Source organism: Schistocerca nitens, chromosome 9 (assembly GCF_023898315.1).
Source record: "Schistocerca nitens isolate TAMUIC-IGC-003100 chromosome 9, iqSchNite1.1, whole genome shotgun sequence".
NCBI lineage: Eukaryota > Metazoa > Arthropoda > Insecta > Orthoptera > Acrididae > Schistocerca > Schistocerca nitens.
Window position 1 is genome coordinate 24430858 of NC_064622.1, and position 12818 is coordinate 24443675.

A 12818-nucleotide genomic window follows, 5' to 3' on the forward strand; every position below is an offset into this window, starting at 1 on the left:
CTGGTGTCATAGTATAGAGCGAATAGGCTGTGCGATTATCATACATGGCAGATTTTTTTTTATTATTCTGTCGTGTAAGATAGCAACCAAATAGATACGCCAAGGAATGTATTTGTATACTGACTTATCATAGGATGGAGTTCCTTTAGTATGTTTGGCTGAAACTGTTACAACCACACGTCCAGAGATAAAAGACTTGTTCACTTGTACCACTTCAATAACCCGAGAAAAGTGTGAAGTGTCACTTGGTAGGATTGGTTTCAGAGATATGGCATTACGGCCAAGACAATGCTCCTGTCTGTATTGTCTCTTCCACAGAGCATTGTTGCATTTCCTTTTTGGATCGAAGTGTCAATTCGGAAAACCTATGGATGCCAAGCGGGCTGTGAATATGGTATAAAGAAAAGAAAGTGTATCTTCCGTTTAACATGCATCTTTCTTTAATATGGCGATCAGCTTTCTCTCTAAATATATAATTTAATAATTTATTTTACCAAATTTTTTTAGTGTGTGTGTACGACTTTACAACAAAAGTACATTAATGATCTCTCATCAGTTACACTGCCAGAAGCAGAGTTCGTTTTGTTTGCAGATGACACAAGTATTGCAATAAATAGTATGTCAAGTGTAGTTCTAGAAAGATCTGGTAATGATATTTTCATGGATATTAATAAATGGTTTAAAGCCAACTCACTGACATTAAACTTCGAAAAGACTCACTATATGCAATTTAGAACCTGTAAAAGGTTTCCACCCAGCATATGCATAAAATACGAAGAAGAGCAGATAGAAGAGGTTGACAGTCTTAAATTCCTGGGATTACAACTTGATAATAAATTCAGTTGGGAAGAGCACACCACAGAACTGCAGAAACGCCTTAACAAATCTGTATTTGCAATTCGAGTGTTAGCAGACATAGGCGTAATAAAAATGAAAAAGCTTGCATACTTTGCCTTCTTCCATTCCATAATATCATATGGTATAATATTTTGGGGTAACTCTTCAAGTCAAACAAAAGTTTTCAGAGTCCAAAAGCGTGTAATACGTATTATTTGTGGAGTGAATTCACGGACGTCCTGTAGAAACCTCTTCAAAGAACTGGGTATACTAACTACTGCCTCTCAGTATATTTACTCATTAATGAAATTTGTCCTAAATATCTCTTTTTCCAACAAACAACTCAGTTCATACATACAATACCAGGAACAAAAATGATCTGCACAAGGACTTAAAAGCACTTACTTTAGTTCAAAAAGGGGTCCACTATTCAGGAACACTCATCTTCAATAATTTGCCAGTAAACATAAAAAATTTAGTTACAAATAAAGATCAGTTTAAAAGGAGCCTGAAAGACTTACTAGTGGCCAACTCCTTCTACTCCATTGACGAATTTTTTAATAGAAACAAATGATGTATTGTATGTATTCATACTATTAGTATTGTTATTTCAGCTAAAAAAATGACATACTCCACATCCACGAGGATCTCCTCAGCACGGATCTATGGAACGTAAACTAATCTAATCTAATCTAGTCTAATCTAATCTCCTTAGAGTTCCATGCGTTGCTGCTGTCTAGTGCGCATGCGCTGATTCGCGATTCGTGTAATGTACCAGATCCCGTCTGTAGTCTCCAACTCGTACGCTTGGCATGTTGCCACATAGGTGTACACCTTAGATGCGTCTTGTAATGGGGCTTAACTGTTGCCGGACGACCCTAGATGAATACTACTACATTCGTACGGAAATAGAGACGGACAACTTAGCTAAAATTTTAACAGCTTCAACAACTTATTTGCGAGGCCCCCACCGCCGAGAGGCCGTCAGCGGTCGCCGACGCGTAACGCCGCCACTGGCGAAATCCATAGGTCCAGACTACCAGAGCGGAAATAAACGACTAACAGGAATAATTGGTCAGAAAGATTACATATTGTCTTCTCGGTGTATTCAAGAAAATGAAATTTTGACAGAAAATTTTTGCCTGATCGCTACACTACTAAGGACCAGTTGTATAGTTCCTAGTTAGCAGCCGCTTAAGTTTTATTCCCGAAACAGAGCAGAAAAAGCATGGTATGGACACTTAATAACGCCTAACCGGAGAATAAACGTGAGATAAGTGAATCGGCGGTTCTGGCAGGGTTAGCGAAGTTAAGCGGAGAATAACCGTTGACAATAGCAGTAATAGTTACAGAATTAGTGATGAAATATTTGTTTGTTATACTGAAGGAGAAGAAACGGACATATCACACAAGTTATATGGAAGAATATGACGATTCCAAATGATATAAAAATTTCCTATTACTACTACTACTACTTTTCGATCTCATGTTTGAGAAACTGGAGAATGTGAATGAAATGTCAAACTATTCTAGATACTTCTACTGTGTTATTTACGTAAATGAGGTAGATAAAAATGACCAGTTGTGCCAAAACAGTCTCGCTTATTTGGCGTGTGTTATAATTGCAGCAATTAGGAAGCTCTATTTCGTTTTATCCGGCATCAGTGACAAAATAGATGCATTCAAGTTGTGAAATCACACCAGTCTTGGGTGCTATTTATATTAACAGCTATTTCGGTATTAGACAGCGACATTTTGATTTTTCATGTGGCAAAACGTTTGACGAACTTTGGCAAGGTAAAGATTCTTTTGCAGAAAGGAAAGCACGCTGTGTACAGCTATAGCAAGATTAGAGAGAAAAATATGCTGGGACTTAAGGCTTGAGGAAATGTGTATTGTCTTGCTCGTCTCTTGTCTTCATTGGTTTCAAGTTTCCTATATTTAATTTTATCTCACACGAAAGACAAAGTTGTTAGCTAATAGGTAATAAAGACTGCAATTTTTTTGAAGAGTTCTTACACTCCTGGTCACAAATAATACACCCCCCCCCCCAGTATTAATTGTGAGCTTTTTGAAGAGGGGGAGGATGTCAAATAGATGACTGGCAGCAGCAGAGGCACGGCAGGACTGTCCTGAATACAGGTTTGATGGCTTCCGGGGAGGGGGGGGGGGGAGGGAATGTTGCCACTATCTAGTTTTTGCCCCGGTTCGAAAATATAGCAGGTATTGTTGGTAAAGGTAACGAGGACTTAAATAATATACGAAGGTTGAATGAAAAGTAATGATTCCACCTTTGTTAATTGGGTTTGATGGGATGGTTCAAATGGCTCTGAGCACTATGGGACTGAACTGCTGAGGTCATCAGTCCCCTAGAACTTAGAACTACTTAAACCTAACTAACCTAAGGACATCTCACACATCCATGCCCGAGGCAGGATTCGAACCTGCGACCGTAGCGGTCGCGCAGTTCCAAACTGTAGCGCCTAGAACCGCTCGGCCACGGCGGCCGGCTTAATTGGGTTTGGATGGGAATATTTTAATAAATCAAACGCAGAAATAATACGTAGTATATGATCTTTAATTACCAATATTCACTTTCCCACATAATCACCAGCCAATTAGATACATTTATGCCAATGACGAACAAGTTTTCTGAAGCCGTCGCGGAAGAAGTCCACGCACTGTTTCTGCTACCACAGTCTCACAGATCTCTCAACGTCTTCATCAGAAGCATAATGATGTCCCCACAGACCGTCTTTCATTATCAGGAACAGATGGAAGTCAGACGCTGATAAATCTGGACTGTATGGAGGATGCCGTACGGTGGTGAGATTCAGTCTCTGAAGTTCTGCTGTGGTGGCACGTGAAGTGTATGGCTTGGCATTGTCATGCTGCAGGGAAACATTTCCCTTTTCCTTTCGGACCCTTGTTACCTGTCATTTCAGAGTTCACAGCGTTGTGATGTAACGCTCTGAAGTTATTGTTGATCTACGATCAAGGAAATCGACATGGATAACATTATCTGCGTCCAAGAACACTGTGGCCACGATTTTTCCTGCTGAGGGCTGCGTCTTGAATTTCTTTCTCTGGGACGAGTCTTTGTGTCATATTCCATAGATTGACGTTTCGTCTCCGGGTCGTAATGGTGTACCCACGTTTCGTCTCCTGTCACAACTGAATGGAGAAAGGCGTCACCTTCATTCTCGTAATGCGGGGGAGTTCCTGGCAAATTTCAAGTCTGTGCCCTTTCATTTCAGGAGTCAGCATCCGGGGAACCCAGCTGCACAGATCTTCCGATAGCCAAGCTAAGCAACAATGTGACCCATACGTTCTTGTGAAATGCCGATTGTGCTTGCTGTTTCTCTCTTGAGTGATACGACGATTGTCCTGAATCAATATGTCAACATTTTTCTTGTGAAACTCGGTGGTTGCTGTCACAGGACGACCAACTCTTTGATTTCCATGCAGGTCAGATGTTTCTGCCTCAACATTTTTAAACTTACTCGCCCAACGACGCACAGTATTCACATGAACACAATCACCATAAACTGCTTTCATTCTCTGATGATCTCCTTTGGGGTGATACCTTCTGCTGTCAAGAATTCAATAACTGCACGTTCCTGAAACTGCCTGGACCGACCGTCTGTGACGGGGTTCCATACTTTACACTGTAACAATATAACCGTTTGCTGCTAAGGCTTCCTGCCAGTTGGAGCTGTAGAGAAGAGGCAACGGAACAAGCCAGTACCTGCCACATACCAATGCTTCCAACTGTTGAAGAGCTACGAAGATGGAGGCATTACTTTTCAGTCAACCCACGTACATGAGTAAAAATATTTGTATGTGTGTATATGTGTCGGTCTTCCCACATCTCCTTCTAAACCAATTGATTGATTTCAATCAAATTTGGTTCACATACTACTTCTTGTCTTGGGAGAAGTGTGGGAAGGACCACCTAGCTCCCGTAGGGGTGGGGTTGGGGTGAGGAGGGTTGCTAACCCCTGACATCTAAGCTGCCCTGCACAATTTCTGGTGTGTGGGTGGTACCAGAATATGTTCCTGGATGCATATGTGTGGATGGGCACAGCTGAGGGGAGAGAGGGGGAGAAGAAAATGGGTAGTGAGAAGAGGGAGGAAGAAATACGCAGAGAAAGGGAGAGGAGAGGATGGATATACAGGTTGTGGTGGGAGTATGAGTCGGACACAGACAGAGGGGAAGGATGAGGTGGACAGATCAGGAGGGAAGAGGAAGGGATGAACAGAGAGAGGGGGTAAGAATAAATGGATGAATAAAGAGGGAAGGAGGAGATGGACAGGGAGATGAGTAGGACTTGAGATGGGGAGGATGACATTGAAACAGAGAGGGAAGGCAGTAAGAGGTAGACTGAGAACACAGGAGGACATGGACTGAGTGAGCAGGAGGAAGAGATGAACAAAGAGTGGGGTAGGAGGAGACGGATAGAGGGAGGGGGAGAAGGGATGGACAGAGAGTGGGGGAGGCGGAGGTGGTAAGAGAGGGGGAGGAGGAGAAGATGGGGGGAGAAGGGAGGGAGGGTGAGAGAGAGAGAAAGAGAGAGAGAGGGGGGGGGGGCGGGGAGGGAGGGAGAGGGGGGAAGAAAGCAGTATACAAGACATGTTCAGAAAATAAGTGAACTAAATTTTATATTTTCTTAGAAAAAAATGTATTTGGAAAAAAGTACAGGATATTATTGATACACTTGTTGACTATTTCTCCACATAATCACCATCCCGTTCAGTGCAGGTTGTGAGCTGTGACACAAGTTTCTTTATGACCCCCTCGGAGAGCTCTCCTGCCAGCTCCTTCCTCCACTTTATAACCCCTTGCTGCACCTACTCGTTGGTTGAAAATTTAATTCTACTTGTATGTGTCTGCAGAAAGGTGAAACAATGATAATCTGAAGGCAGAAAGTCAGGGCAATACAGAGGGTGGTCCAGAACATCCCAACAGAATGAGTCCAAGAGTGCATTGGTTGCTAAGGCTGTGTGAGGATGGATATTGTAAAGCAACAAGCCCACTCCTTCTGTCAGTATTCCACTCCTTTTATTTTACATGCTCCTTTTCAGTTCTTTTAGGGTCTCACAATATTGCTGTGCATTGATGGTCCCCGCTGGAGCATAAATTTGATCAGAATGACGACTTTTCGGTCACAAAATGACTCTTTTTGTATCAGGTGTATATTGAGGCACCCATGTTTCATCTGCAGCCACAATAGAGCTCAGAAAATCCGTGCCTTCCATTTCAAGTCACTCAAGAAACTCGCAGATGTGACTGACCTGATTTTTCTTGTGCCAATCTGTCAGCTATTTTGGAAACCATCTTGCACAGTTTCCAGTATTTTAGCATTTCTGTGGGTGTCTTGTACAGGAGAGTGCTGGAGAGTTGTGGAAACATCACAGAAATTTTATCCACTGTCAATTGGCGGTCTTCATGAACATTGTCCTTGACTTTTTGCGCCAACTCATCAATCCGAATGGAAGATATTCCACTCTTCTGTTTCTCATGAACATTTGTTCTGCCTCCACTAAAATTCCTATAACAGCCATACACACTTGTCCTGTTTATAACACCTTCAGTGTAAACCGTTTTCATATGCGGCGGTATGTGAGTCAGATGTGTATCAAAGCATGTCACTCACACTTGATAGAATTTCTTACTGAAATCTTTCACACAGGTGGATACTACAATGTGAGTTTACATACTGCAATGTTCCTGAGGTTATTGCTCTGGTCAGAGAATCCCCCTGTAACATTCAGTTTTGTCAATCCTCAAAAAAGAAAAAAAGCACAGCACATTATGGTCATAGTATATTTACTTTCTGAATATGCCTTGTACCTGCCATATGCATATGTAGCTGAACTTGCGTGCAAAAGGTTAGTATTTTATATAAACTGAAACGTTAGGATTATCAAATACAAAAGTATAAATGAGATGCTATATTCAATAATAAAGGCAATATGCTTCAGCATTGTTTTTTGGCATTTGTTCGACCTCCAGGTCCCTGCCACCCCTCTCCCTCATTCTAACCTTAGAAGCCCAGAGCTAAAACTTAAGTCAACTATTAGTAGTTTGGGTTTCACACATCTTTGTGTACACTATCATTTCCAATACCTATGAACAATTCACAAACTTCGGCATTTCAGCAATATTTCTGCATTTGGCTATCAATTAGCAACTTGGATAAATCACAAGCAAACTGCATATGCTAGTATACATCACTTCAACATACATCATAAGGTGCACAATCCAGAATTGCGGCTAGGAGATGATGATAATATCATGTTTTAGCAGCATAAAACTTGACAGTGAGAGCATGAATGTGAGCCATGATGTGCCGCAGTCTTCACCACAAATGAAAAATTGAACAGTTGGTATTCTTCTACTTTGCAGAGAATGATTTGGAGATGTATAGGGAGTAATGACATCTTGGGAATGTTGAAAAAATAAATAAAATGATTTATCAAAAAAATATGTTTTCTTGCTCAATGTTATCAGGGCCAGGGGACCGAGATAATAACTGATGGCTTTCCACTCCATTCTGTTTTCTGCAGTCCCCCTCTATCTGCCCCACACTCACATTTGTAAATCTCATTTTACTCTTGTCACTTTTTCTCTTCCTACAGCCCGTGAATCTTCCACCACCTGGTAACATTTCCACAATCATTGGCCATGTTTTGTTGTTCAGTTTAACTACATGTGCCTCATTCTTCCTCAGTCTGAGCTTGTGCTCTGCCTCTAATGGTCTCATTGTCTAAAAGTTAAGTTCTATATTTTCATTCCTGCCAATCCTTTCTGGGATTTTACTCTTAAACAGCCAGTGTACCAAGTGCAACATTGAGCTGCAGTATTAGAGAGTAGGTGTTAGTTTAGTATTCATGGAAAATGGAGCAGTTGGTGTTATTCTTCTTTGCAGAGAAGTGTTTGAGATGCATGAGAACTAATGGTGTACAATAAATAAAATGATTTATTGAGACTTCATGATGGGAATTACAGAACATACCGCACAACTTTTTGATTGAGTTTTAACCACATTTGTTGTATGTGGCTGTAATAAATACACCTGCAGTGATAATTATTTCCTATTTAATAACATAAATGTTTGTGGTGGTTTTTATACCCATATATATCTTCAAATTTTTGATTAACTTTGACATTGTAATTTCTCGTCATACTTATAGAATTATTATATTACTCGTACTGAACATATCTAATAAAATCCTGCTATTCTGCTGGAGTAGAGAAAACAGCCTAGTTCTGTTTGAAATTTGGGTGAGGGGCTTGAACTGACACCAACTCCCCCCCCCCCCCCTGCACACACCTTCCATAGTTTATGTATGATATATGTACATATTATGGTCCATTAGGGGCTTGAATGTTATCTAATACAGGTTTTCTGAATTTATCTTGCAGTTTTTGTTTTTATCACAAAACAGCATTAAATACAGTGTGCACATACAGGTCAGTTTCTTATCACATTCATTGGCATCACCAACACAGCCTTTGGCCTTTGGCTACACAATAGATCACTTTGCACTTTGTCACCCAAACAAGATATTGGTGTGTGTGTGTGTGTGTGTGTGTGTGTGTGTGTGTGTGTGTGTGTGTGTGTGTGTGTGTGTGTAGGGGGGCGATAGGGGGGGGAGCATGCCCACTACCACACTCCAGTCTTAATTACATTTGTAAACATTTTGTAGGTGAAAACTTTGACCCCTGTTTGCAGGTTAATGGCGGCAGCTTGGCTGAGAAGGCGGGTCTACAGGCTGGTGACGCTCTCATCCGCGTCAATGACGTTGAGCTGTTCAATCTACGCCACAAGGAGGCGCAGGACGCTATCGTCCGCGCTGGCAACTCCTTTGAGCTCGCTGTGCAGAGGTTTGTACCAGCTCATCCAAATCTTACAAATTATCAAAAACATGGATTGCTTTGACACTATGTAGAAAAAGTACTCAATTCTGTATAGACAAGATTTAGGTTTCAACATATGTATCTACCTACCATGGTAAAGTGTATTGGTTGAGACAAGTAAGAGATGAATAACTGCTTATATACCTCTGTCTAATTTGACCATCATGTTCTTTGTGGGAAAGATGGAGTCGAAGATGAGGAATTTTTGTAGATTTTTCCATCTTGAAAATAAATTCTGTGGTTTGATGAGTAACTTTTCACCAGATATTTGTAGTCATTTTTCTGAATATCTGTCAGTTGAGACTTTTTAAAATTTTCATTACCCTTTCCCATTAGGCAAATCATTCTGTTATTATTCATGTCTTTCTTTTTGGGATATGTTCATTAATGTCCCCTGTTAATCTGATTGAATAAGAATTCACACACTTGAGCAGTGCTCCAGTATTGACCATAGAAGTGTTTGATAAGCGACCTCTTTTTGGGTAAGCTGCAGTTTACCAATGAATAGAGATCTTTCCTTCATTTAGCTGCAATAGAGGCTATGTAAACATTCCAGTGCACATCTTAACAATTAGTTACTCCCTGGTATTTACACGACATGACTGAGTGTAGTTGTGGCTTGTAACTGTGTTGTCGAGGGGCCGTACTTGGTACCAGGCTAATTTGTCAGTGTCTTACTGGATATTACTACAGTTTTTTTCATATAACACTTCATTTTAAGTAATTACTGAATCTACTAAAAGCATAAAATTGGAACTATTACTATCCACTGAGTAATTATTGTATGATGTGAACAGTAATGCTGCTGTCTTACTTCTGTGAGACACAGCAGACATCACTTTTGTGTGTGTCTCTCTATCCTGGATAATGTTTTTAAGAACTTTTCCATCTGTTAACAAACCTCATTATATATCTGTTGAATATATTTTATTACTTGATATCTGTGTGTTACTGAAACAAAAACTTTTTGTAAGCCAAATCCATTTTCTTACCTCTGTCTATAGTTCTTAGAGCATTGCGAGTTATGAGCTCCAGTTGGATTTTGTATGATCAAAATTTTGGTATCTGCGCCAGTTTACAAGGAGAAAGTCATTTTGTTGAATGTTGGTTTATATTTGAACTATGAACCTACAAATAGATGTGAGTGATATAGGAAATTAATTTCCTAGATCAGATTTGTCACCTCTTTTCTTTTCTTTCTTTTTCTAACAGATAGTTAAGATCTATGGGTTTTTTTCTATAACTTGAGACTTTTTTTAACGTAACCTTGGTGCAAGCCAAATTATTATTAAAAGAAAGGGCATTGGTTTTTGCCCGCAGGATTAACTCACACCAATCCCACCATGTAGTTATGGAGTATCAAAAATGTGTAGAACTCTCACAAAGCTTGAGTCATGACTATAAAGCAAATAGCAAACTATGGTCCATTGGTAAAATATTTGGAAATGCAGTTTATCTAAGAAAAATATTGGTAATGAAATATTTGTGCAGCCTGTGCTGGAACGGTCCTCACATTGGATCTGCATCAGGTTCAGCCAACAGGGGACAGGGAGTGATTACATAAGAAGCAGTCAGTGCAACTGTTCACACAGTCATTTCAGCTGAAGGATAGGGTCACAGAAATGCTGAAAAAACTAAAAAGCGGTTCTCAAATAAAAAAAATTTACCATCTCATTAAAAACTCACTCTAAAATTTTAAAAAATCAGTTTTTAAAAATTAATTCAGAATTTTCCTACAAGCTGTGACAGAAAGCTCTCTTGGTGATTGTGAATTTAATAATAATGTGCGTGAAGATATATAAGCAGTTGTTATCTCCTCTCTATTTTCACAACTGGCATGGGGAGAAATCTTAATATATTATAAAGCAAAAAAAGATTCGCTCTAACACATATCTTTCAGTCAGTTGAAGAGTGCACTTGTAACAGAAAATGGTAATCACAGGAGTTATCAAAAATAAAATATGCCGTTTTAACCACAGTACACATACTGGGTGCCTAGTAAAATTTTCCATCCATCAAATAATAAAGTAATCAAGGTAACAATGTTCACAACGAAACTTAATTTTAACTACGGTAAGGAAATCATGTGTTAACATAAATTGAAACTGTATATCTGATTAAGACTCGAAGCTAATGTTCTGCTTTTTGTAGTTGTACACAACCAGCTAAGTTACCTTCGAAACAGCCCATCCTTCTCTGAATGTTCTGGATGTGAAAATGCTGTTAGACTTTATGCTACTGTCATTCAGTGGAGCTCAATATCCCAACTATTTTCTTGTCCTTGCACACAGCAGCAGTTGACATTTTTATCTGGAATTGGCAATGTTAAGGGTAGATGGTATCCTTCCTGTTGTTTATTCAGTGTATGAATATTCCAGAAATATTGAACAGACTCTGATGGGAGAGCCTACAAGAAAGGAATTGTGAACTATTGAGAGATTACTATTAAACACCTGCAGCAATCAACTGGTTGGATTCTTTGGATACCCATCTATGATGGGAAATGGCTATCTCAACCTCTTTTAGCTACTGTCAGTTCTCCAGCTTTCATTATTACGGTACCTATATGTGCATACTGTTTCATATTATTATATCTTATCTTCTACCATTTTAATGTATGTATCTGCAAACTATAATTCTGCAAGCCATATTCCAGTAAAACATATGTAACACATTACCGCCTCCAACTTACAACCAGTGCAATTATTATGAGGGTAAAATTAGAGATTTTCAGATGTATAGAGTAGGCTACTACAGTCTTTCTTCTCATGTACCTTTTGCAGACGGAACAAGGCAGGTAAAATTAGTAACTTCTGATCTACTGTTTCTCATCAAAGAAAGCAATGAACAGCAGCAGCCACTCAACATTTGTTGAAGGTCCAAACAGTGTGCAATTCTAGCAGTGGTGGATACACATCCATTGTTGTGTGCCTCATTATTCAGTCATTCTTGACACCTTTCTTATGAAGAAGTTTAACAATTGCTTATTTTAATCTGTCTGGTAAAATTCCCTGTGCCATTGATGAATTATATATATTTCCGAGAACATCACACGTTAAGTTAGAACAAATTTTCAGAATTCTGTTCGAAATTCCATCAGTGCTGCATGAGCTTTTGCTTTTTATAATTTTTATAATTCTATTAATTTCAGTGAAAGATATTGGTGATTAAAGGTAAGTCTTTCCGCTCCCGGGATTGGAATGACTCCTTACCCTCTCCTTAAAACCCACATCCTTTCGTCTTTCCCTCTCCTTCCCTCTTTCCTGATGAGGCAACAGTTTGTTGCGAAAGCTTGAATTTTGTGTGTATGTTTGTGTTTGTTTGTGTGTCTATCGACCTGCCAGCGCTTTCGTTCGGTAAGTCACATCATCTTTGTTTTTAGATATATTTTTTCCCACGTGGAATGTTTCCCTCTGTTTTATATATATATATATATATATATATATATATATATATATATATATATATATATATCCAAAAACAAATATGATGTGACTTACCAAACGAAAGCGCTGGCAGGTCGATAGACACACAAACAAACACAAACATACACACAAAATTCAAGCTTTCGCAACAAACTGTTGCCTCATCAGGAAAGAGGGAAGGAGAGGGAAAGACGAAAGGATGTGGGTTTTAAGGGAGAGGGTAAGGAGTCATTCCAATCCCGGGAGCGGAAAGACTTACCTTAGGGGGAAAAAATGACAGGTATACATTCCCACGTGGAATGTTTCCCTCTATTATATTCATATCATTAATTTGATCCCAACAATTACGTTTGTTATTGTCACTGTTGCATCTCGAAATCTTTCCTGTCATATTATTTTCTCTTTCTCTTTTTGCAAGTAGTTTCCCTTTGTATTCACCTTCTCCTTTTTACCGAATCTACCGTACAATTTTATCCTTCCTATATATACTCAATAATACGTAACCCACTTCCAAACCATAACCAAAAAATTTTTTCCGCTTTCAACAATACTGCTGCTACAAAATCCACCGTTTCCAGTACACAAACCGTTCCTTTCAGCTATTAAACAGCCATTTCGGCTAGTTCCAATAA

General features: G+C 39.4%; 1 protein-coding gene across 4 annotated transcripts in view; it reads left to right on the top strand.

Annotated features, from left to right (window-relative positions):
• The window catches only part of LOC126203983 (PDZ and LIM domain protein Zasp-like), a 300443-nt gene that overhangs the window by 192555 nt on the left and 95070 nt on the right, over positions 1-12818 (top strand). For all 4 annotated transcript variants that reach the window (XM_049938409.1, XM_049938408.1, XM_049938410.1 and 1 more), the window contains exon 2: positions 8577-8728. In XM_049938409.1, the coding sequence (XP_049794366.1) occupies positions 8577-8728 (152 nt within the window). The remainder of the gene's footprint in view (positions 1-8576; positions 8729-12818) is intronic.